The 25,605-nt window shown below is 39.4% G+C and overlaps 1 protein-coding gene across 4 annotated transcripts in view; it reads right to left on the bottom strand.

Moving 5' to 3' along the window:
- The window catches only part of KIF27 (kinesin family member 27), a 93,399-nt gene extending 74,115 nt beyond the window's left edge, over window positions 1-19,284 (bottom strand). For 2 of the 4 annotated variants that reach the window (XM_081236173.1, XM_081236175.1), the window contains exons 1-4: window positions 19,164-19,284; window positions 12,679-13,063; window positions 6,614-6,814; window positions 2,386-3,329 (exon numbers count right to left, since the gene is read on the bottom strand). In XM_081236173.1, the coding sequence (XP_081092299.1) occupies window positions 2,386-3,329; window positions 6,614-6,814; window positions 12,679-12,976 (1,443 nt within the window). In that variant the 5' untranslated portion in view covers window positions 12,977-13,063; window positions 19,164-19,284. Of the gene's footprint in view, window positions 1-2,385; window positions 3,330-6,613; window positions 6,815-12,678; window positions 13,064-18,656; window positions 18,809-19,163 lie in introns of all 4 variants that reach the window. The other 2 variants (XM_081236174.1, XM_081236176.1) reach the window with 2 other exon arrangements.
- Between the last annotated feature and the right edge of the window lie 6,321 nt (window positions 19,285-25,605).

Below are 25,605 nucleotides of genomic sequence, written 5' to 3'. Positions count from 1 at the left end.
GAGGAGGTTACTACCCATCTCACCCCCAAGCAGATGGGTTTTGTGGGCTTCCAAAATCAGTCATCTTAGAAGCATGCTTTCTACCACCAACTCCTATAGTGTACCACAAAGTTCAAGCTTCCTATTATCTGTACTTAATGTTCTGCCAGTTTCTTATACCAAAGAGGAAGGGCCAGGCCTGCTCTATTTAAGAAAAAGGCAGAGCAGAGTTACTGCCTTTAAAAAAAAAAATCCATGATTTTTAAGAGCAGTACTTTATATGCTTATATTTAAAGATCAAAGCTTTGTAAAAGAGCAGCAGTTCTCATGGTGTATTCAGTAGTGAATCTTTTAGCATGAACCTTAGATCCTTTCAGGGTATCCATGAGGTTGAAACCATTTTCCTAGTTATACTAAAATGATATTTGCCTTTTTCACCATGTTGTCATTTGTACTGATGGTGCAAAAACAATGATATGTAAAACTGCTGGCTCCTAGTATGAATAAAGAAAGTGTCACCAAACTGTAGTGGTAGTCACTGTATTCTTCACTGCTGTGCACTAACAATACAAACAAACCAACAAATGCCAGTTTCACTTAAGAATATCTTGATGAAGCAATAAACAGGATTTTATTAAATCTCAACACATGAGCACTTTTTAGTATTCTATGTGTCAAATGGGAGGTATGCATAAAGTAGTTCTGCTGTATACTGAAGGGTGATAGTTATCTGGGGCAAAAAATCTTGTGCAATTGTTTGAGTTGCAAGCTGAACTAACCACGTTTTTCATAGGGTGCTATTTTTACTCTAAAGAACAACAGACAAACTATTCACTTGTATGTGTGACAGAACCATCATTTCAAGGAAAACAACTAATAGTATTTGTTGCAAATGATAAAATTCAAGTTTCATGCAAAAATTAGAATTTTGGAAAACACTTCTGCTACTGTAAACTTGACAGCTTCCAGTAATTAAAGACTTTGCAGGTGAGATCAGTGGTGATATTAAGGAATGTGGTTTTTTTGATACTGTATAGTGAAATGTGTCAGCATTGAAAGATCTGCATAACTTAGTAAACAAATATTTTTCAAGTGTCCAATGCATGTTGATTCAAAATCGTGTGTGGATAAAAGATCCATTCAAAGTACAAGATAAAAATCAGTGAATGTTAATGTAACAAAATGGTTTCAAATCCCACATTGCAGGTAACCTTTAGGAAATTTCCGCTTGTTGAGTTTTGATGTAATGTCAAAGAATATGCACAATTATCTGAAAAAGTCATTAAAATATTCCTCTCTTCCAACTACAAATCTAGATGAGGCTGGATTTTCTTCATATACTTCAACTAAAACAACATATTGCAACAAATTGCATGCTGACAGATATGAAAATCCACCTGTCTTCTATTAAATCAGACATGAAAAGAGATTTGCAAAAATATAAAGCAATTCCACCATTATTAATTTTTGTTTTGTAAAATAGTTATTTTTAATGAAAAAATGTTCTTTATATTAACATGTAATTGGGTTATTATTGTTAGTTCTGAGTGAATAGTTTAAATTTGTTGTTTTAATTCTAATATGGTAAATATCAATAGATAACAACCCACATAAACAAAAGCTCTTCAGGGAACCTCAATTTGAAGAAAGTAAAGAAAACTTGTGAGCAAAAAGTTTGAGAATTGCTGTAATAGAGGTTTCTTTCTAATACATACAAACAGATATTGAGGAAAGATTTCTAACTAGAAAGCCATTTTATTACCTATATGTTTTCCTATTTTTAAAAAAATGGTGGAATATCCATTTGCCCACCGGATTGCAAACTCCACATAAGCAGAACTAGGTATGTCTATTCTCCATTATTTCCCCAGTGACACATAATCTTTAAATAACAAATGTTTTTCAAATGAAAAGTGGGAAAATGTAATTTTTAATTCAATATACACATATACAATATGTATACATGTACATAGCTACATTCCTTAAATATTATCAAATATGATGATTTATTTGTCTAAAAAATCAAAACACCAAATTCAAGGAATGAAGTATTTTTTTTTCTTTCAAGAAGCACTGACCTAAAGAGGGATTAAAAACTCAATAAAATTTAACCTAATTTTGCTCTGAAACTGTGTTTCTTTTCATCCTCTAAGTTAATGACCAGTCCCACAAGAGCCTACTTAATAAATACAACAAATTAAAATACATTTGAAGGAGAAAGGAGGAGGAACCAAGAAAGAGATGAATTATGAGGAGAAAGCAATAGGAAAAGGGAGAAAGAAACAGAGTAAAGGCGAATGAGATTTTACATATAATCCTTTCCAAAAAAACTTCTGAAATTCCAAAACGACTCTTACTTGCCCAGATAAATTTAGTCTTTAACTTACAAAGGTAGTGTCTAAGTACCTGGCATTTCTTAAGCTCTCGCTTCAGCTGGAGAACGGTAATATGCTGTGGTCCTTCTTCCAGGTTTCCAATGCCTTGGTGTCCTCTGAAGGAAGTGACCTCCTGGGTCACGTTAAGCCACTCCTGCAGTTTGTGTTGCTGATTTTGGTTTAGTCTGACAGAATCTTTTAAGTCCACCAGGAAGGTAAAGGCTTCCTCTAAACAATTTTGGTAACCCAAACATTCTCCTTGTAGCTGAGCAACTTGCTCCTCAAGAGAATGGATCCTATTTTTATCAGGAATCCCCTCCCGATGGATCTGGCTAGTTTGGCTGCTACTAGCCTGCTGGCTTTGCAAAGCTTCTCGAAGCAACTTAATCTCAAATTCCATTTCGCCCATACGGTCTGACTCGGGGCTGAAGTTTAAGGTGGGTTTGTTTCTAATGTTGCGTGCTCTGTTGGCATATTTGAGAGAATTTAAGGACTCGTCAAAATCCGAGGAGGATGGGCTAACACAGGTGATCATGACAGTCTTGGCACTGCCTCCCAGGGAATCTTTCAGAAGCCGGGTAATTTTAGCATCCCTGTATGGAATATGTGAACTCTTCCTGCGTGGGTCCCCAAGAGCGCTTATTACGTTTCCTAAAGCCAGCAAGCCACTGTTGATTTGAATGGATTCTTTGAACCGTTCACCAGTATTCCCTGTTTTGGTTACTCTTTCTGATCCAGCCAAATCCACAAAGTGGAACTTTGAGACAATATGCTGATGGGAATACCACGATCCATCTTCAGCTGCCTCTTTATTTTTCCCCACTTGACGAAGGCTGATTGTGAAAATCGCATGTGACCTACTGGAATGCTCGTTCATTTGGGTGGTATCTGTATGCCTGGCTGCATTCCCCATCTCCAGGAGACTCATCACTTCATCTGCAGTCTCCACCTGGCATTCCTTGGCCCCAACAATCACTTAAAATAGCAACAGCAAGTTTTAATAAAAATCCAGTAGAGTTAAATTAACCACAAAACAATTATCATTTGCTTATACTGCCCAGCTAAGACAGTCCCTTTAAAAAAATTCATAGCATTTCAAAATAAAAGTAACATCAGCAACATCATTAAATAATTTTAGATAATCTGCTAACAGGACTATTTTAATAGATGGCATTCATTTTGATGTTTAAATTCTAAAAGATGTCATATATATGTATGTTTTAAACAATCTGTGGTTTTTTTTGGAATCACATCACACTCAATTTTTTACACATGACAAAAGAAAAATTCTTTATTCCAGTATTTTGATTTGTAGAGTCTAATATACTGACTGAAAGATAACAGATTAATTATATATATAACTCAAAAGAATTAATCAGTAGTAGATTAATTAAAATTAAATTAAATTAGTTTCTTTTGAGTTTCGTTAATATTCAAGCCATCCTAAGGTTTAAAGTTTTTGGTAAATAACCAATGAATGATAAATGAAAATTTCAATATAAATAAAGTTGTTTATTCTTTTTTTTTTTTTTTTTTTTTTTTTGCCATACGCGGGCCTCTCACTGTTGTGGCCTCTCCTGTTGCGGAGCACAGGCTCCGGACGCGCAGGCTCAGTGGCCATGGCTCACGGGCCCAGCCGCTCCGCAGCATGTGGGATCCTCCCAGACCCGGGCACGAACCCGTGTCCCCTGCATCAGCAGGCGGACTCTCAACCACTGCGCCACCAGGGTAAGCCCTGTTAATTCATTTTAAAAACAGTTTCCCCCTACATAATATAAGAGTGCAAGGCAATTCAAAAAAGGCAAAAGAGTTTCTATTTTAACGGCAGAATAGAACCCCAAATAACCTAAGCTTACTACATGTGTTACTTGTTTATATCCAAAAATATTTCGAACAGGAGTAGGTGGATTTGGGATTTGAATCACAGCAGTAAACCTCCCAAGTCTGTGCTTGAATTACAGCACCAAGCTTCCTCTTTAATCAGATCTTGTCATGTCACTGTTTCTTTAAAAAATATTCATTTTTCTTGCATTGTTTCCATCATGACACCTTTTTTAACAGCCCAGTTCATTTAAAGTTCTAATGTACCTGTACTACAACAGGGAGTGCTAAACTATCAGTGATTATAAAATATAACAATTTAACCATAAATCATAGTGTAACTTTTCTGAAAGTTTTCTAATGTTAGGCTATAGCTTAGCACTATCTATGGTCCTCAAACCCAGCTGAAAATCACCTGGGAGCTTTATAAAAGGGAGAGTGCCAACACCCACGCCCCATCTTTAATTAAATCAGAATCTGTGAAAAGTGGGGCCCAGAAATCAGTATTTCTTAAAAAGCTTCCAAGGTGATGCTTATTGTGCAGCATCCAGGTTGAATACCAACTACCACTTGATACAGAGAAACTCAATAAATATGTCAAACAAAAGCATTTTGGTTGTGATTGGGACATTTTATAAGATATATGGTAATTTGTCTTAAGACTGTTACATCCTACCAAAATTTTTGCAGGATTGCTATCAGGTGTGGAGTATTTCCATCATTAAGTTTATGAGGAGTGACAGTGTATACTTCCATAGTCTATTTTACAATAAATATGTATTTTTTTGGTAACTTTTAATAAAAGATAAAAACATTCAATAATTACATTTCACAGAAGCTCAAAACATCAGTCTGGATTTCATCCAGAAAAGATAAACTATACAAAATTATCTAATAAGGTCACAAAGTACTATGTATGCTTTCTTTCTAAAAAACAAAACAATAACCAATTTCTTCAAACATCCAGCAATGCCAGAGCTGCCCGGACAGGGCCTACAAAGAGGCGAGTTTTACTGCCCCCTGCAGGCTGCTGCTGAAGGAGCGAGCCATCTTATTTTCCTAACTGCCAGGAAATTCACCCAGGGAATCACTCCCTTCGCAGGATCCTTAATCTCCAGGAAGGAGGAAGGTTCCACTAAATGTGTTTTCTAGAAGAAGACACCTAAGAACAGTCACTGTTATTAATAATCGTGAAAATCTGGAAACAACCAAAATGTCCAACAATGGACTATTAGTCAAATCGATTATTATAATATATTCAGAAGACAAAATTACATGACCACATGAAGTCATAAATTTGAATAATATTTAATGACATGAAAATTCTTACAATATAATTATTAAGTTAAAAAATAAGATGCAATACAATATGTGGGGTTGTGAGTGTATTTTTTTTTAAATCAGATGTGTGTAGAAAAAGAAATCTAGAAGGAAACACACCAAAATTGGAAGTTGCTATTTCTGAGTTCTGAGATTAAAGATGATCTTTAACTTTCTTCTTTATACTTTACTATGTTTTCAAAATGTTCTACATTGAACATATTACCTTTTAAGTCAGAAAATCAGAAAGTGTTATTCTTTAAGATACTTGTATTTTGACCTTCCCATTCTAAAGTTCTCCCATTTCCAAACAAATAGATATTTAATGAGATTAACAGGTTGACAGCACAGAACGTCAGATCTTGAGAAGCACAACAAAGGACGAGTAAATGTCAATATGAAGGAGCAAACACATAAACTCTAAATTAAAAAAAAAAAAAGAGGAAGCAATAGGTGTGCTGGGACAAAAATCAGCAAGGAAGAAAGGAGAGTTCTTGGATCAACTTGGATGAACACCAAAACACCAAAGGGAGAAGCCATCCCCAACCTCAGGGTAACTCTGGGAGAAAAAAAAGTACAAAAATTAATTTAGCCTATGTCACACTTTCTTAAGATCAGCCCAGGGGCGGGGGAGGTGGCAATTATAGGAAATAAATACAGTTGATCCTTGAACAACATGGGTTTGAACTGTGTAGGTCCACTTACACGTGGATTTTTTTCAATACTAAATACTACAGTACTACACAATCTGAGGTTAGTTGAATCCACTGAGGCAGTACTGTGGATACAGAAGGACGACTGTAAATTATACTTGGGTTTTTGACTGCGCAGAGGGTTGGCACCCCTAATTGCCACCCTCCCCACCACGTTGTTCAAGGGTCACCTGTATTTGGAATTACACCTTAATAACTTCATCTTACCAACCACTCTGAACTTCTACTTTTCACATGGGTGCGTTAACTGCTACTGGTAATCAATAAGCTATTCAATTTAAAAGCAAAAACAAATGCATTTTGTTTCTATGTCTGTTTTTAAAGAATCCTTGGAAAATATCCAGAAACTGAATTAAATCATATTCATTTGTTAATGAAGACTATCAATTAAGTAGGCTACTTTACCTGTGTTTCCCTTTTCATCTTCTCGGATGTGAAGATCCTTCATAGATGTCTCCAATTCTAGAAGATCTCTTAGGTCTTCCTTGTATACTTCTATATAAGACACTTTTATCTTAGAGTCAATGCTAAGATTTTCAGAGACGTTTTGAAATATTTCTTGGATAGCACGAGGAATGATACCTTTTTGACCCTCCATAACTGAAGCTGAAAATTTAGAGAAAGAAAGCACATCTGAAATATAAGGTATAAGAAAAGCTACAATCAATAAATTTATTTTCTCAAAATTCTATTATAAATTTTTAAAATAGAAAAAGAAAACATCTTTTTTCTATAAAGTTCAGAAGTGAAAGTTTTCACATGCATGCTCTTACTTAAACTTCATTCATGCATTCATTAAATATTTATATAGTACCTACTATGTGCCAGACAGTATTCTAGGACCCTGGGAACCATCAGTGAACAAAACAAGGAAAAGATCCCTGCCCTTAAGGAACTGTACTAGGAGAGACAGACAACAGCTAAAAACAATAAGTGAATTATATAGTATATTAAAAGGCATTAAGTATGCCTGGAGAAAAAAATAGGGCAAGGTAAGGGGGACTGGAAGTGTAAGTGTATTTGATGGGAGGTGCTTGTAACTTTAAATAGGAAAGTCACGATGGGTGGGCATCACGGAGAAGCTGACCTTTGAGCAGAAACTTGAAAGAGGTGGCAGAGGAGCCATGTAGGTATCTGAATGTCCCAGAACAGCAAGTGCAAAAGTGCTAAAATGGTGTGATCCATAAACAAGGAGGCCATTGTAGTTGGAGCAGAGGGAGCAAGGGGGAGAGTAGCAGGGCATGAGGTCAGAGAGGTGACAGAAACAAGACCATGTAGGTCCTTGTAGACCACGATAGACTTTAGGTCTTATTCTGGGTGAGATGAGAGCCACTGGAGCAGAGCAGTAACTTGGGGTTTAAAAGAGACCACTCTGTCTGCTGCGTTTTGCCTCAATCATAGAAGGGTAGGGGCAGGAGTGGGGAGACCACTTAGGAGACCAGTGCACTAATCCAGGAGTCTAGAGGGTTCGAGGGAGAGGTGGACATGACGGTGACATAAGCTTGGCAGCAGAGAAAGGTGAGAAGTGACCAGATTCTGGATTTATGTTGAAGGGAGAGCCATTAAGATTCCCTGACAGATTGGATATGGAATGTGACAGAAAGTGATGAGTCAAGGATGACTCCAAGATTTTGTCTTGAGCCAGTGGAGTTGCCATCAACTGATATAGGGAAGAGTGTGTGTTGAGTTGGTTTAAGGGGAAAATGTCAGAAGTTCATTTTCTGACCTATTAAGTTTGAGGTATCTATTAGGGATACAGTTGGGAAGGTTGAATAGGCAGTTGGATATATGAGACTAGAGTACAAGACAGTCGTCTGGACTGGAGGTAAAAAACTGGAAGCTACATATAGATGGTATTTAGTGTCATAGGGCTGGATGAGACCAAGGGGAAAAGTTGAGAGTCAGAAGAGAACACCAAAGATTGAGCCCTGGGCACTTCATCATTTGTTGTTTCACTTATCAGGAACCAGCAAGAGAGCATGAGTGACCAGTTAAGTAGGAGGAAACCAAGAACATGGTGGCCTGGAAACCAAATGAAGAGCATGCATCAAATTTGCTGAAAGGCCGGTTTGATGAGAATTGACCACTAAATTTAGTAAAGTGAAGGTCATTTGTGATATCTTGACAACTGCAGTGTCAGTGGTAGTGGAGGTGAAAGTCTGAATGGAGTGAGTGTAAGAAAGACCGAGAGGAGAACTAACACCACAAGTCACAGATAATACCTTCAAGGTTCTGCTGCAAAGAGGAGCAGAGAGAAGTGGGGTGGTGGATGGCAGCGAGATGGGTAAAACAGAGGGGAGGTAAGAAATGTAACTAATTATTTTAAGATACAATAAAGTCTGATTTACCCAGCATTCTCTCAATTATTAACACTAAAATACTATTAAAAATCACATCATTGTAATTGAGGAAAAACTGTATTCACAATGTAATTGTGAACATCAATGTAAATGAAAAACTGTGATCACTGTTTATGATTATTCACTGTTTAAAATGTCATGTGAGCAATGATTTTTAAATTTGATAATGCCCCATTTCCTCAAGGTGAGCAAATTGGTCCTCTAGAATACTATGACAATGTTAACCAGCACAGCTTTTTTGGAGAAACATTAGTATGAATAGTATCAAAAGTTGAAACGTAATCACCCTTTGACTCAGATATAGTCCTAAAGAAATACATATACACATACCCAAAGGTGTTGTATAAGGATCAGTAAAAATTTCTTGTAATTGATAAAAAATTCCAAACACTAATAAATCCATTAGTAGGAGAATGGTTAACAATGGTATACCATGCACCTATTGTTAAACAGATGTCTAAGATCCATAAAGTTAAAAAAAGCAACTGCAGAGCAAATTCATTTGCATAAAAGAAAACATACATATCTATGCAAAGAATATTTTTGAAAAAATTCACAAAAAATGGTGGTTACCTCTGGGGAGTTAGAACGGGAGAGAAAAGAAAGGAAAACTTTTATCTTATGGCTGTAATATCTGAATTTTTACCTTTAGAAATAAATATATATAGTCTAAAAATAAAAGTTTTAAATATAAATAACTTAAAAATAAACTAAATATACTGTATAGAATTGGAAGCAGCACAAAAAAAGCTTACAATCAAATGACATGACATGAAAAAAACTAAATGATATTTATATAACAGTTTAAAGCAAAAATAAAAGATTTAATAAGAAAATATTTATTGAAAACCCCAGGAATGTAATAAGCATAAGTGGCACCAGTGAAGTTCAAAATAGGTACAGGTAGTACCTAAAATATCTCTCTTTAGATCATTTATTATGGTCTGGGAAGAATCCCAATCATTGGAATGTAACTCATTTATGTTAGCAAGAACCCTTTTAAAAAAATTATTTGTGTCATATTTCTTCACATTTAGCCAAAAAGCATGTTTTGAGATTTCTGGGATGGAAAGGTACAGGTAGTTTGAGGGTAAACAGGCATAAGAAAGGGACAGGGGAGCAAGCCAGGGTCTAATGGCAACAAAGGACGTGTGCAGAAGAGAGGTACAGAAAGACCAGTTCTGCCCAAGCCAAGACCTCAATCCAGGAATGAGGAAGGGAACATCTCTACACCTCTTCTCCTCCATCACTGCCTCTTCTCCTTCATCACTTCCGCAACACAGAACACAGATTAACACAGTAACATGAATGAATAGAAATGCATACAAGAGACTCAGATATTTGTACATCAATGTTCATAGCAGCATTAGTCACAATAGCCTAAAGGGGAATACAATTCAAATGTCCATCAACAGATGAATGGATAACAAAAGATGACTTATATATACAACGGAAAATCATTCAGTCATAAAAAGGAATGAAGTTTCAATACATGCTACAACATGTAGGATATCCTTAGATATATTATGCTAAGTACAGAAGCCAGACATAGGAGGACAAATACTGTATGATTCCACTTCTATGAAATATCTAGAAGAGGCAAACTTACAGTCAATGAAAGTAAATTCGAGGTTACCAGGGGATGGCGGGGGGAGGACAGTTATTGCTTAATGGATACAAAGCTTCTATTTGGGGAGATGAAAAATTTTGGAAAGAGCAGTGATGGTTACAAAACACTGTGAATATACTTAATGTCACAGAACTGTACTCTTAAAAATGGTAAATTTTGTTTTACATTTATTTATTTAACCACAATTTTTAAAATAGTAAAAAAAACGTACAAGATAAAATTTAGAATAAGAAAAAGAATAAATTGGACTTAAATAAGTTTCTGTAGGCCAATTTAGAAACCTGCCCACCATTTTTAGCATTGTTCCATGGAAAATATACTCCAAGCTACAAAAAGGTGGCTTAAAATGAACCTTAAAAACAACTTGCTTCCAAGTTGAAGATTACCAATGTTCAGATTTTTGGCAACAAACATCCTGAAAATCTGAACCTTACTAACTTGGACCGCCTTTGATTGCCATCATGTAGCAAATATGGGAAGCTGCAGGTTTTTCCAGTACAAGAGAAAGTGAAAATTCCTTTTGGAGAGCTTCCAGGAACTAGCCAATAGTACTATCTATAAACTCCAGCATATATTGAATATATGCATTCTAGATTAGCCAGAATATGAGGCTGATCAGAAATAGCTCATTCATTTCCCACTTCGACAGATAACAAAGCACAGTAACTCAAAAGACTTAAAAAAAAAAAAAGCTGAATTACAAATAAAGCTTCAAAATGTATTCTGGTAACCTAAAGATCACATTTTCACTGTCACTCTTATATTCCTGAAAGACTATTTCAGAGAGAAAAACTGTAAAGTTTTATACTTTAATAGCCATCATTTAGCTCTTATACACTATTTAAAGAGTATGCAAATGAAAGTTTTTAGAGAAGATTACACCTGGTAAAAGTTGGTAAATCCAAGGTTCTGAAAAACAGGGAAATGAACAGTAGTTTAAATAAGCATCATATTGAAAAATAAGAGATTTTCATCTACCACAGTGCCTAGCATGGTACTTTAGCCACCACAAAAGCCAATAAATTATTTATTGGAGAAAAAAACTACATTATTTGCATGGTCAAAAATCAAACAGCAGATGACTGACCCAGAATTGGTGTCTTACAGAGAGCCTGGGAAATCAAAAATGCTATTTTCACAAATACACCAAGAAATGTAACTTCAAACAACAAAGTGCAATTTTTCACTTATCAGATAGTGAAAACAAAATTTCGGATTTATGATTTCCAGTAACTGGCAAGGATATGAGCAAATAAATGGCTTTCACATATTGGTGGCAGGATATAAACTGGTACACCCTTTTGGATAATTTGTCAGTATCTATCCACATTTTAAATGTGCATACCCATTACTCAACAAATCTACTTCTAGGAATCTATACTACAGAAATACTAACAAATGGATGCAAAGTTCAATGTATAAAGATATGTACAATGTAACTTTTTATAACAGTAAAAATCAAAACCAACCATTAATCCTGTCCATTAATACCGGAATGGGTGAACTATGATCCATTCAAACTATGGAACATTATATGTACAGCCAAAAAAAATGAGGTGAAATTCTATGACCCAAATGGAAAGAAATGAAATGATATTTTATATCGTTAACTGCAAAAAGAAAGTTACAGAATCACAGGTATGAAATACCTCATCAAACAATTAAACTAACAACAAAAAAACCAAAAAACTACATGTGTGAGTACTTGTAATATACCTAGAAAAATGTCTAGAGGACTCTGAATGTATACATCTAACTGTTATTTCCTGGGAATGAGAGGAGCTTTCATTCGTTTAATTAGATTTCTTAAGCATCACTTGCAATTCTTTTTACAATGAACATTAATTTTTTTAAAACTAGCAGAAAAAATCATCAAAAACTCTTCCTAATGGTGATCTATTTCTTTTGGTATGAAGTATTTTAGCTAAAATATTTTAGGACAATAGATAACTTTAATAACCTTTTCCCTTAAGGAATTAAAATTGTATTCATGGACTCTTAAAAAAAAAACAGTATAGCTGTAAGTATGTGACCAAGCTGTGAAAATTGTTAAGGGAGTAGAATTTAAAAGTTCTCATCACAAGAAGAAAAATGTAACTGAGGTGACTGATGTTAACTGAACTTACTGTGGTAATCATTTTGCAATATATAGATATATCAAACTATTATGCTGTATACTTTGGACTAATACAATGTTGCATGTCAATTATATCTTAAAACTGGGGAAAAACAGCAAAGGGCTGCATACTGAACATTGTCTTAAACGTCTTTCCTCAAGCAAATATAATCATAAATTGTTTAATGAAACTTCAATATTTAAAACAAATCTTTCAAAGATGATGATCTTATAAACACATCTGTTATCCTATTGATTATTTCATTCAGTTAATGTGCTGAGCACCTACTATGTGTCAGGCACTGTGGTATTTCAGCTTCTTTCTACTGTCTGAAATAAAACTCAAAGAGTATGAGAATCTTACCAACATGGCCTCCTCCAATGGTGTATGTCTTCCCAGATCCAGTCTGTCCATAGGCAAAAACGGTTGCATTATAGCCCTCAATGAGTGATAACACTAGTGGCTTTATACAGGTATTATAAACTTCATCTTGAGTGGAATTTTTGCCAAAAACAAAATCAAAAGTAAAGACTCTATCTCTCCCAATGATAACTTGTTGGGTGTTTGGAATAACTCTCACACAAGCTTGATGATTATGAAGAACTTCTTTGCACAGCAGAGGTCTAATTCTTACAGCAACTTTTACTGATATTTCTTCCATGGCAGCTTAGATTTTACTAAATAGATTTTCTACTTAATATTCAGTATCTAGTGTGAGAAACATCCATTTTACGTTAAGATCTGGACCCTGTGTATCAAAATAAAAACAAAATTTAGTTATTGACTTCTCTATCCTAATAAACTAAGCAACTTCTAAAGCAAAGTCAATTAAAGCAGGTTTTGTTCTAATATAAGATAGCTACAAAGAGTAAATAAATCTGTCTTGAAAAAGTATACCTATAATTTATAGATGAAACGATACGATGTCTGGATTTGCTGCAAGATAATCTAGGGGATGGGAGCCTTGAGTTGGTAAATGATGAAGCAAAGTGATAAGTGCATGGGATTCCATTATGCCATTCTTTCTATAGTGGTAATATGTTTCCCAGCTCATCAATCTAAATATTGAATAATTGGGGAATTAGAAACATAAGGCAAGGACTCCCCTGGTGGCTCAGTGGTTAAGAATCCGCCTGCCAATGCAGGGGACACGGGTTCGAGCCCTGGTCTGGGAAGACTCCACATGCCGCAGAGCAACTAAGCCTGTGCACCACAACTATTGAGCCCACGTATCACAACTACTGAAGCTCGCGTGCCTAGAGCCCGTGCTCTGTAACAAGAGAAGCCACCACAGTGTGAAGCCCGCGCACCGCAACAAAGAGTAGCCCCCGCTCTCAGCAACTAGAGAAAGCCCGTGCAGCAACGAAGACCCAACTCAGCCATAAATAAATAAATTAAAAAGAAACATAAGGCAAGGAAATAATTGGGTAATTGTACATGTACACAAGTAGTGCAGAGCAAACCCTTAGATTTTACAGCTATGTACTGAAAAATAACATCTCCTCTTTGTCGCAAATGTTAGAAATCAATCCATGAAAATAGTTTTAAAGATTTCTATAAGTCAATGTAAATTTAAAACTAAATTTTCTATTCAAAAATAACCAAAACTAACAGAAAAACTGCTGTTCCACTCCTAAGTTACATGGTACTTATTTTTGAAGATCTCTGGTGGAATTAATACATTAAAAATTATATTGGAGGGCTTCCCTGGTGGCGCAGTGGTTGGGAGTCCGCCTGCCGATGCAGGGGACGTGGGTTCGTGCCCCGGTCCGGGAGGATCCCACATGCCGCGGAGCGGCTGGGCCCGTGAGCCATGGCCGCTGAGCCTGCGCATCCGGAGCCTGTGCTCCGCAGCGGGAGAGGCCACAGCAGTGAGAGGCCCACGTACTGCAAAAACAAAAAAAACAAAAAAAACAAAACAAACAAACAAAAAAAAATTATATTGGGGGACTTCCCTGGTGTCCAGTGGTTAAGAATCCGCCTTCTGGGCTTCCCTGGTGGCACAGTGGTTAAGAATCCGCCTGCCAATGCAGGGGACACAGGTTCGAGCCCTGGTCCAGGAAGATCCCACATGCCATGGAGTAACTAATAAGCCCATGCACCACAACTACTGATCCTGTGAGCCTAGAGCCCCTGCTCTGAAACACGAGAAGCCACTGCAATGAGAAGCCCGCACACAGCAACAAAGAGTAGCCCCCACTCAACATAACTAGAGAAAGCCCACGTGCAGCAACGAAGACCCAGCACAGCCAAAAATAAATAAATAAAATAAATTATTTTTAACAACACACAGAAAAGAATCCGCCTTCCAATGCAGGGCATGCTGGTTCGATCCCTGGTCAGGGAATTAAGATCCCACACACCACGGGCAACTAAGCCTGTGCACCACAACTACAAAGCCCGTGCACTCTGGAGCCTGTGCATCACAATTGCTGAACCTGTGCGTCCCAACGAACAATGCCATGTGCCGCAACTAAGAACCAATGCCACCAAAAGTAAAATAAATAAATATTTTTTAAAAATTGCAGGGCCAGGGCTTCCCTGGTGGCGCAGTGGTTGAGAGTCCACCTGCCGATGCAGGGGACACGGGTTTGTGCCCCGGTCCGGAAAGATCCCACATGCCATGGAGCGGCTGGGTCTGTGAGCCATGGCCGCTGAGCCTGCGCGTCTGGAGCCTGTGCTCCTCAACGGGAGAGGCCACAACAGTGAGAGGCCCGCGTATGGCAAAAAAAAAAAAAAAAAAAAAAAAATTGCAGGGACAATGTTTTAAAAAAATTAAATTGGTAGCTATACTTACAATGAACAACCTGAAAAATAAGTTAAGAAAACAATTCCATTTACAATAGCATTACAAAGAATCAAATAAATTTAGGAATAAATTTAACAAAAGATGTGTAAAATTTACACTCTGAAAACCACAAAATACTGTTGAAAGTAAAGATTTAAATAAATGGAAAAACATATCATGTTCATGGATTGGAAGACTTAACATATTAAAATGGCAATATTCCCCAAATTGATCTAAAGAGTCAACAGAATGCCTATCAAAATCCCAGTGACTTCCTTGTAGAAACTGACAAGCTGATCCTAAAATTCATATGGAAATTCAAGGGACATAAAATAGCCAATACAATAATGAAAAAGAACAAAGTTAGAGGACATACTTCCCCAATTTTAAAACCAGGCAACAGTAATCAAGACAGTGTGGTACTGGCATACGACAGACTTAAAGATCAATGGAAAAGAACTGAGAATACAGAAATAAATCCTCACATTTATGGACAACTGATTTTCAACAACAGTGTCAACACAATTCAATGGGGGAAAGACAGTCTTTTCAACAAGTGGTCATGGGACAACTGGATATCCACATGCATAAGAATGAAGTTGGACTTCTACCTCACATCATATACAAAAGTTAATTCAGAACGGTTCACAGGACTTCCCTGGTGGCACAGTGGTTAAGAATCTGCCTGCCAATGCAGGGGACATGGGTTGAGCCCTGGTCCAGAAAGATCCTGCATGCCACGGAGTAACTAAGCCCATGCGCCACAACTACTGAGCCCGTGTGCCACAACTACTGAGCCTGCGCTCTAGAGCCCATGCTCCACAACAAGAGAAGCCACCGCAATGAGGAGCCCATGCAGAGCAACGAAGACCCAATGCAGCCAAAAATAAATAAATAAAATAAATAAAATAAAATAAAAAAAAGTGGGCAAAGGATCGGAAAAGACAGTTCTTCAAAGATGATATAAAAATGGTCAATAAGCAAATGCAAAGATGCTCAACATCATTAGCTATGGGGGAAATGCAATCAAAACCACAATGAGATACCACTTCACTCCCACTAACACAACTATAATAAAAAAGACAGATCATAATAAGTGTTAGCAAGAAGGTAGACAATATGGAAACCTGATGGGAATGTAAAATGATGCAGCCACTTTGGAACACTCTGGCAGTTCCTCAAAAATTTAAACACAGAGTTATCATTTGACCCAGCAACTCTGCTCTTAGGTATATACCCTAAAGAAATGAAAATGTTATGTTCACATAAAAACTTGTACATGAATGCTCACAGTCTTGGTAGCATTACGCTTACACCATAAAAAAGTTTTTTAAAAAGTGACAATCTATGTCTAAATGCAAATGAAAAATAATCATTTTGGGATGGGACTGGGCTCTTTGGAGAAGAGTCTTGAACACTATCATTAAGTAACGTAGCAGACTAATGGACTAAAATAACATTTTCAGCACTACACGCAATGGAATGTTAATTAAGACATATCTAGGGCTTCCCTGGTGGCTCAGTGGTTAAGAATCTGCCTGCCAATGCAATGGACACAGGTTCGAGCCCTGGCCCGGGAAGATCCCACATGCCACGGAGCAACTAAGCCCGTGCACCACAACTACTGAGCCTGCGCTCTAGAGCCCGCAAGCCACAACTACTGAGCCCACGTGCCACAACTACTGAAGCCTGCACGCCTAGAGCCCATGCTCCGCAACAACAGAAGCCACGACAATGAGAAGCCCACGCACCGCAACAAAGAGTAGCTCCCGCTCACCGCAACTAGAGAAAGCCCGCACACAGCAACGAAGACCCAACACGCCAAAAAGTAAGTTAATTAATGAAAAAAAAGACATATCTAATACTCACTAGCTTTTTAAAAAAACTCTGCAGCAATACTGTGCACTTATAATCTTGTGAGTGGACAGTCTGAAAAAGATCACAATAACAGAAAAACATTTACATCACTCTACTAAGAGTCCAAAGAGAGTAAAACAATATCAGCTCCCCTGTGCTGTAAAATCCCAAAACAGAGTCAACAAACTATCTTTAATGGCCAAAGACATGCACCTAACCTTGGCAGTTTTAATCATTCTAGTGAAATTCTGCACTGAAAAAATAAATACTCATAAATATGGTAAATCTTTTCTAGGATAATAAAAGACTCTACAATCATTTGGTACTGGAAACTTTTCCAAAGAAACTACAGGGATGTAGTATGACTTGATTCTTCCAAATGTCTCTGAACACCTATATTAGGAGTTTTTATCATACAGATTAGTTTATTTTTTAATATATAAATTTTATTTATTTATTTATTTTTGGCTGCATTGGGTCTTTGTTGCTGCACGTGGGCTTTCTCTAGTTGCAGCTGAGCGGGAGCTACTCTTTGTTGCGGTACACATGCTTCTCACTGCAGTGGCTTCTCTTGTTGTGGAGCACCGGCTCTAGGCATGTGGGCTTCAGTAGTTGTGACACACAGGCTCAGCAGTTGCAGCTCACGGGCTCTAGAGCGCAGGCTCAATAGTTGTGGTGCAAGGGCTTAGGTGATCTGCAGGCATGTGGGATCTTCCCGGACCAGAGCTCGAGCCCGCGTCCCCTGCATTGGCAAGCAGATTCTTAACCACTGCGCCACCAGGGAAGTCCCTATTTCTTTTTTTTTATACCATCACATTAAAACAAAAGTCATGGTCTATGTTAAGCTAAACCTAACTACTTCCAATGAAATTGTTAATAAAAGGTGCCAAGTGTAATTGAGATGTTTTCACTTTGTTTTTTTTTAAATAGGAATATCTATAAACAATCTGGCTACAAAGGCAATAGAAATTCACCTACTCTAATCAATAAAAAACCGATAAGGGCCCATAAACATATAGCTTGCAAAAAATTAATATACAGGAATTTACGTTTAGGGAGTTCTCTGGCGGTCCAGTAGTAAGGACTCTGGGCTTTCACTGCTGTGGGCGGGGATTCAACGCCTGGTGGGGGAACTAAGATCCCACAAGCCCTGCAGCACGGCCAAAAAATAAATAAAAAGTAAATTTAAAAAATGTTTAAAAGAATTTACATGTCTTTTAAAAAATCCATAGCACTTATACTTCTTCAGATTCTGATCAATTACAGCCATCAGAAGCGTACGTATTAATCTCACCAATCAATGTACAGAAAGGTGAAATCTTATTGGCTGGCATACTCAATGGAGTTTTGAAATCTGAGCAAAGGAAGGAGAAATATTTGATCACTGATGCCATGTCGTTGATCAGAAAAGTGTCTCCAAATACCGTTGCCATCCTGTGCCCTTGGCTTTTCAGAAGTAGTGACTGTCTAAAAATTGTAGTTTGTAAGTAATATTTTCGTAAGAAACTTTCTGGCAAATGGATAGTGAATCTCATAAGGATCTCAGAAAAGGCCCCAAATGCATAAAGAACAGATGGAAAAGACAGGAACCAAACAGGGGAAACAACAAAGATTTTTAAAGTTGGAGTGAGCGAAGTTTTATTTTAAAAGTGTTTCAAAGAAAGAATCTGGGCACGCTTTCTTTCTCAATTATCACCTGCTCTAAGGGAGGGGTCTTTCAGACTTCCGGACCCCCGCAGAACTTAGAATGCACCGAAGTTTCAACATCCGCAATGGAAAAAGGAGGCCTGTGACAAAATGAAACCCCCAAGGAAGGTGGGCCTTTCTATCCCTCTTCAGATACTGCAGCTGGAAGCACGAAAACAAGAAATACACAGGATCCGATTCAGTGAAGCTCGGTCCGGGGTTCCCGGGGTTCCCGCGCGTCCCTCTTCCCCAAGCCCTTCTACCTCAAGGGGCACCCAACTTCCCCGGCCGCTCGCCTGGGAGTCCCAGCATAGGCCCAGGCCCCTCGGGCGCACTGCTCCGCCTTGCGGGCGCCCCAACCGCCCTCCCCGCCAGCCGAGCCGCGGCGGCTCCCAATCCCCCGGCCGGCCCCCTCTCCTCCCAACGGCCGGAAGGAGACACCGGCTCAGAGTGCTGGCCGGCGCAGCACCAGGCGCGACCCCGCCAGCCCGGCCCGGCCCGCCTGCCACTCACTGACCGGTTTGAGAAACCCCAGTCTCCCGCGGCTAGCGCAGCGCAGCGCAGGACTCTTCGCCTTCACTTCACAACGCCGCGCCGTAGCTACCGTCGCAGCTCGCGCCTTTTGTTGTCGCGGGTTCTCCCGGCAACCAGCAAGACCCGCCCCGATGCGCGCCCGCCCCTCAGGGCGGCCGGAAGCTCCCCAGACCCCGCCCCAGCCCACCAAGCCCCGCCCCGTCTGGGAGGAGCCTAGAGCCAGCCACCTGGAGGCCCCGCCTCCCAGATTAGCTCCAAAGTAAATACTACCCAGGGACCCCTCTCACAGTGCTGAGCCAGAGAACTCTCCAGGAGTTTGTAAGATGAATATGAGAAGGATTCACATTGCTTTCAATATTTTAGCTACCAATTCTGTTTATTTTTATTGAAGTTAAGTTCGCATAACATAACATGAACCGTTTTAAAGTGTACAATTCAATGGCGTTTTAGACATTCACAATGTTGTGCAACCATCACCTCTATTTCCAAAACATTTTCATCACCCCAAAGGAAAGCCTCATACCAGTTAGCAGTCACTCCCATTCCTCTCTTCCCCAGCCACTGGCGACCACTAATCTGCTTTCTGTTTCTATGGATTTACCTGTTCTGGGCATTTCATAGTCATAGAATCATACAGTTTGTGGCCTTGTGTCTGGCTTCTTTTGCTAAACGTTTCCCAGGTTCACCCATGTTGTAGCATGTATCAGAACTTTAATTCCTTTTTATGGATGAATAATATTACATTACGTGGGCATACCACATTTTATTTATCCATTCATCAGTCGAGGGATATGTGGGTTGTTTCCACTTTGGAGATAATATGAATAATGCTGCTATTAACATCATGCACAAGTATCTGTTTAATGTTTTGATTTGTTTTTTTCAGTTCTTCTGGGTATAGACCTAGGAATGAAATTGCTGGGTCATATGGTAATTCTATGTTTAACTTTTCCAATTTACTTTTTTTTTTTTTTTGCGGTACGCAGGCCTCTCACTGTTGTGGCCTGCTCGCCATTTCTTTTTAAATCACTTATTTGTTGAAGAAACTGTGCCATTTGTTCTTTAGAACATCTCACATTCTATATTTGGCGATGTCATCTTTGTGTTGCCGTTTAACTTGTTCCTCTTTTTTCCTACATTTCCTGTAAACTTGTAGATCTAGATTCTTGATTAGATTCAGGCTCAATTTTTCTGGCAAGAATACAGGGCTGTGTACTTCCCTATTGCAACACACCAGGAGGTACATGATGTCTGAGTATCTCACGTCTGGTGATGTTAAGATTATTAGTGAGTTCAGGTGCTTTCAGCCTAATCCATCCCTTTAAAATTTACCCATCAGCATTTTACCTAATGGTTTTAACAACCATTGATATTATTTTACAGAGGTATTATTTCATTAGGAATTCCAAAATGGTAATGTTCTAATTCTAATATTCTTTTTTGCATTTATTAGCTAGAATTGTTCTATAAAGAAGAGCTTTCCCACTATCAGGTTATCCTGAAATACAGTTAGTACAGGAACCATGCTTGATTTTTTCTTTCTCTTTTAAAGATTTAATTTTTCAATTTATTTTTGGCTGCATTGGGTCTCATTGCTGCACGTGGGTTTTCTCTAGTTGTGGCGAGAGGGGGCTACTCTTTGTTGTGGTGTGCAGGCTTCTCATTGTGGTGGCTTCTCTTGTTGCGGAGCATGGGCTCTAGGCATGCGGGCTTCAGTAGCTGTGGCACAGGGGCTCAGTAGTTGCGGCACACAGACTCTAGAGCGCAGGCTCAGTAGTTGTGGTGCACGGGCTTAGTTGCTCCGCTGCATGTGGGATCTTCCCAGACCAGGGATCCAATCCGTGTCCCCTGAGTTGGCAGGCGGATTCTTAACCACTGCACCACCAGGGAAGCCCTAGTCAGCAAATTTTATACCTGAAAGGAATCTTAAAAATTACTTAGTCCCATTATACATTTATTAATTTCTTATTTTATGTTCAATATCCCTGAGTTAGACAAAAATTATTTTGCCATTTTATTTATTCATACCTGTATTAGGGTTCTCCAGAGAAACAGAGCCAATAGAATATATATAGATAGATATAGATATAGATCTAACTATAGACATATAATCTATATATGCCTATCTATCCCTCCACCCATCCATTCATCTATCTAGAGAGAAAGAGATTTATTTTAAGGAATTGGCTCATGTGATTGTGGGAGCTGTCAAGTCTGAAATCTGTAGGGCAGGCTAGCAAATTGGAAATTCAGATAAGAGTTGATGTTACAGTCTTGAGTCTAAAATCTTCAGAGCAGGGCAGCAAGTGGGAAACTCAGGCAGGGTTTCTACGTTTTAGCCTTGAGGCAGAGTTGTTCCTTCTTCTGGAAAGCTCAGTCTTTGCTCTTAAGGCCTTCAACTGATTGGCTGAAGCCCCCATGTTATGGAGTGTAACTGCTTTACTCAAGTCTATTGATTGTAAATGTTAATCACACCTGGAGAATATCTTCACAGCAACATCTAGACTAGTGTTTGACCAAATAACTGGGCACCTTGGACTAGTCAAGCTGACACAAAATTAACCACCACGATAACATCCTACCGCAGCCTGTAAATGAGACATGCATATATTTTACAAAATGATACAAAAAGAAAACTGGAACCAGAACTAGAAAATCAGACTCAGATTATCCTCTTGCATATGTAAATTAAATAGGCATAGAGATTTTAACTGATTTGTTCAAAAGCTGATGACAGAACCAAGGGAGTGAGCATACAGTGATTCCCCTTAGGACAGCCCAGACCCTTGGATCTTAACCCTGGATACTTTATACTATGGAGAACTCACAATTCTGGACTTCCTTACTTTGAGGATCATTACCTCCCATGGTTTGAGAGCAAATAAAAACGTTGCCTAGGCCATGGCAGCTTATCTTTTTCCCAAAAAACGCACAAGCACAAGAAAGGGTTGATGCAGGGCTTCCCTGGTGGCGCAGTGGTTGAGAGTCCGCCTGCCGATGCAGGGGACACGGGTTCATGCCCCAGTCCAGGAAGATCCCACATGGCGCGGAGTGGCTGGGCCCGTGAGCCATGCCACTGAGCCTGCGCGTCCGGAGCCTGTGCTCCACAACGGGAGAGGCCACAGCAGTGAGAGGCTCACGTACCACAAAAAAAAAAAAGTTAAAAAAAAATAAAGGGTTGATGGTGACAACTTTGAACTTTACCTACAAAAAAAAAAAAGTTAAAAAAAAATAAAGGGTTGATGGTGACAACTTTGAACTTTACCTGAGCTCTGTACTTTCAGAAAACAGTGACATTAAGAAATCCCTCCAGAGGGGCTTCCCTGGTGATGCGGTGGTTAAGAATCTGCCTGCCGATGCAGGGGACACGGGATCGTGACCCGGTCCGGGAAGATCCCACATGCCACGGAGCGGCTAGGCCCGTGAGCCATGCCACTGAGCCTGCGCGTCCGGAGCCTGTGCTCCGCAACAGGAGAGGCCACAACAGTGAGAGGCCCGCGTACCGCAAAAAAAAAAACGAAGTAAAAAAAGAAGAAAAAAGGAAAAATAGTGATCTAAGCACACTGAGAGAGAGATGAGTCATAGAGCTACAAGGAAAAGGAAGGTGTAGTTGCCTCAAGTCACGTACTGTGGCTCATTAAACCTGTACCTCCTCAACTGGATTACTGGGCTTCCCTGGTGGCGCAGTGATTGAGAGTCCGCCTGCCGATGCAGGGGACATGGGTTCGTGCCCCGGTCTGGGAAGATCCCACGTGCTGCAGAGCGGCTGGGCCCGTGAGCCATGGCTGCTGAGCCTGTGCGTCTGGAGCCTGTGCTCCGCAACGGGAGAGGCCACAGCAGTGAGAGGCCCGCATACCGCAAACAAAACAAAACAAAAGTGGATTCTTAAACCATTATCCATTCAGCTTCAGGGAAGAGGAACAATGAAGGAGTTCATTAATTGATTTCTGGACTGAATTGAGTGAAATCTATTAATTTCTTTAGTGCTAATCAGGGAGAAGTTAAAGGTTGAGAAAGGAACGAAAGCAGCCCCTGACAAAAGCTGCCCTGGCACCCACAGCTGTGCCATGGTATTCTCCTGTTGAACATAATCTCAGACAAGGTTACTCAGAGACCTTGATAAAGTGAGACAAAATAAGGCCACTTGATAATTTTGCCTAGGCTACTGTGCCACACACACAGAACCAAACATCCTACTATCTTGGCTGAAATGAGTGACTGATGCTTCTTTACCAATTTCTGTTTTTCCTTGCTTCAGCCTGCCCTCCTTATAGATAAGATTTGAGATAGCCAAAGGTAGAATTGTCTTTGGCTGATGGCATCCAATTTAGAGAGAACCTTGCTTCCTTAGACCCTGTCCCAAAGCATCCTCTTACTGAGACATCCCATGCTGCAACAAGTAATTAACCCAACCTGTTTACTTTAGCTGGAGGACATCAACATGGTACCACGGCTAAACCACCAGATAATCCTAAAGAAATCAATGAAATATGTTTTTAAAAAATGTTTTTTGAGCTTGTTACAAAGCAAAAGCTATTAAAGGAAACAGTCACCAAGGAATCCCTATCTCTGCTAGGGAACTGGTTTAATGACAGTAAACAAAGGACTTCCCTGAATGGAGGGCTGTAATGGGAAGGGTGGGGAGGGGCTCCAGGAGCTGTGCACATTTACATTAATTGTCTTTGAGATTAGCATGCACAATAAGTCAACATAACCAGAAAACTTTTTAGATCCTATTTCTACATTCTCATTTTCTGGAACTTCAGGAGCTGTGGCTCCAAGTTCATTATGCTCCTCAGTCTATCCTGAAATCCATCAAGAGAGAAATTATCTCTGTGCAAGGCTCACACAACCAAGAATATTAGAATTAGAATATTACTATTTTGCAATCCCTAATGAAACAATAGATCTGGAAAGGGAGCATCATTGGCTGTTAAAACCATTAGGTGAATTGTTATTTAAATTCTTAGTCTGTATAAGGTATGAAAACTATAAAATCCATGCATGGTGATGAAAACTGGCTGTTTCTTAATATCCATCCACACTTCTTAGTTTAGCTGGTACCCAATGCCTGGAATAGAGAATAGTTCCCTGGCCTCCCTGGCAGTAAGTTGCGGTCATGTGACTAAGTTCTAGTCAGTGAAATGAAAGCAAAACTGCACGTGGTAACTGCTAGAGCCTTCCTGTCAACCTTGCACTCTTCAACTTCATAGCTTCTTCAGTCCTGCTGCCTAGATTAGAACACAGACATCTTGGATCACGAGTCCAGGCTATGCTCAGTGTAAACAAAGAAAAGACAGCTGTGTCTTGGGACGTCAAGGAGCACCATACAGCCCTAAACTGCCTTCCCTGTCTTTTACATGATGGAGAAGTAAATGGGGAAAGCAGGAAGCCCAGAGCTGGCTGAGCCTGGAAGGGGAAGGAGAGGGGAGGAGAGGGAGAGGTGGGGAGGAGGGAGAAGAGGGAAAAGACAGGAAGCAGGGGAAAGGGTACAGGGGTGGGCAGGACAGGGAGAGGAGCAAGAAGGGCGAGAGGAGGAGGAGCTGGGCCAGCCCTGAGGTCTAAGCAACTGTTCTGCTTGCACTTCCTGGTGCCTTGTAAGAGCGGGTTGAATTGGAAACTATTAACTATGATAATTTCTATAGAAAACTAATTCAAAATTATGGCAATAATAAGGTGCTGAGCTCATTATCTCAGGAATGAAGGCCATGGCTAGGTTGGACTCAGGCAGGGCAGGTTCAGGAAGGCTCTGGCTCCACACAATCGTTACTACAGCTTCAGGTAGGTATCACATTTAAGGCAGAACATTGCTCAGAGGAAGAAGAGGGATCTTCTCCCATGGCCCCTTCTTAAAAGTGAAGAAACCTTTTCCCATAAGCCTCCCTGCAGACTTGCCCTCCAGTGTCACTGGCCAGAACTAGATTATATATCTATTACTAGAACAATCACAGGCAGAGAATAGGATTATCATGAATAATACACCATTCATATTACCTAGGGTCTATCTCCAGAACTGGGGACAAGATCACCTTCCCCTTAGTCACATAGAGGAGAGACAGATACAGGACCACTACTTCTGGTGGGGCAAGTTGTGCAGTACTGGACTCCAGGGGGGCCCACTCACATTCCCACTCATTGTCATTTGTAAAGCTATTATGACAAGTTTCCAGCAGATGGCAGTGAAGTGCTTGGAGAAAGGACGGCTTTTTCTGATTCACACAAAGTCACAGTGAGGTGATAAGGTAGGTAACAAAAATCAAGATTACGTCAGAAGGGAGGTGGGGATGAAGGTGGGAGACGAGTGCTTGCTTGGCAGGTAATGAGAGTCCTGCAACATAAAGTAAATAGTCAAATTCACTGTAAACCTTTTAAAAGTATGTGTGATAAATTCTATTTTAATGAAATAATTCATTCCAGATTTAAAA

This window comes from Mesoplodon bidens (assembly GCF_964165515.1).
Source record: "Mesoplodon bidens genome assembly, chromosome: 6".
Taxonomy (NCBI): Eukaryota; Metazoa; Chordata; class Mammalia; order Artiodactyla; family Ziphiidae; genus Mesoplodon; species Mesoplodon bidens.
Note: the sequence above shows the minus strand (reverse complement) of the source record. Positions and strands in the feature narration are given on the sequence as shown.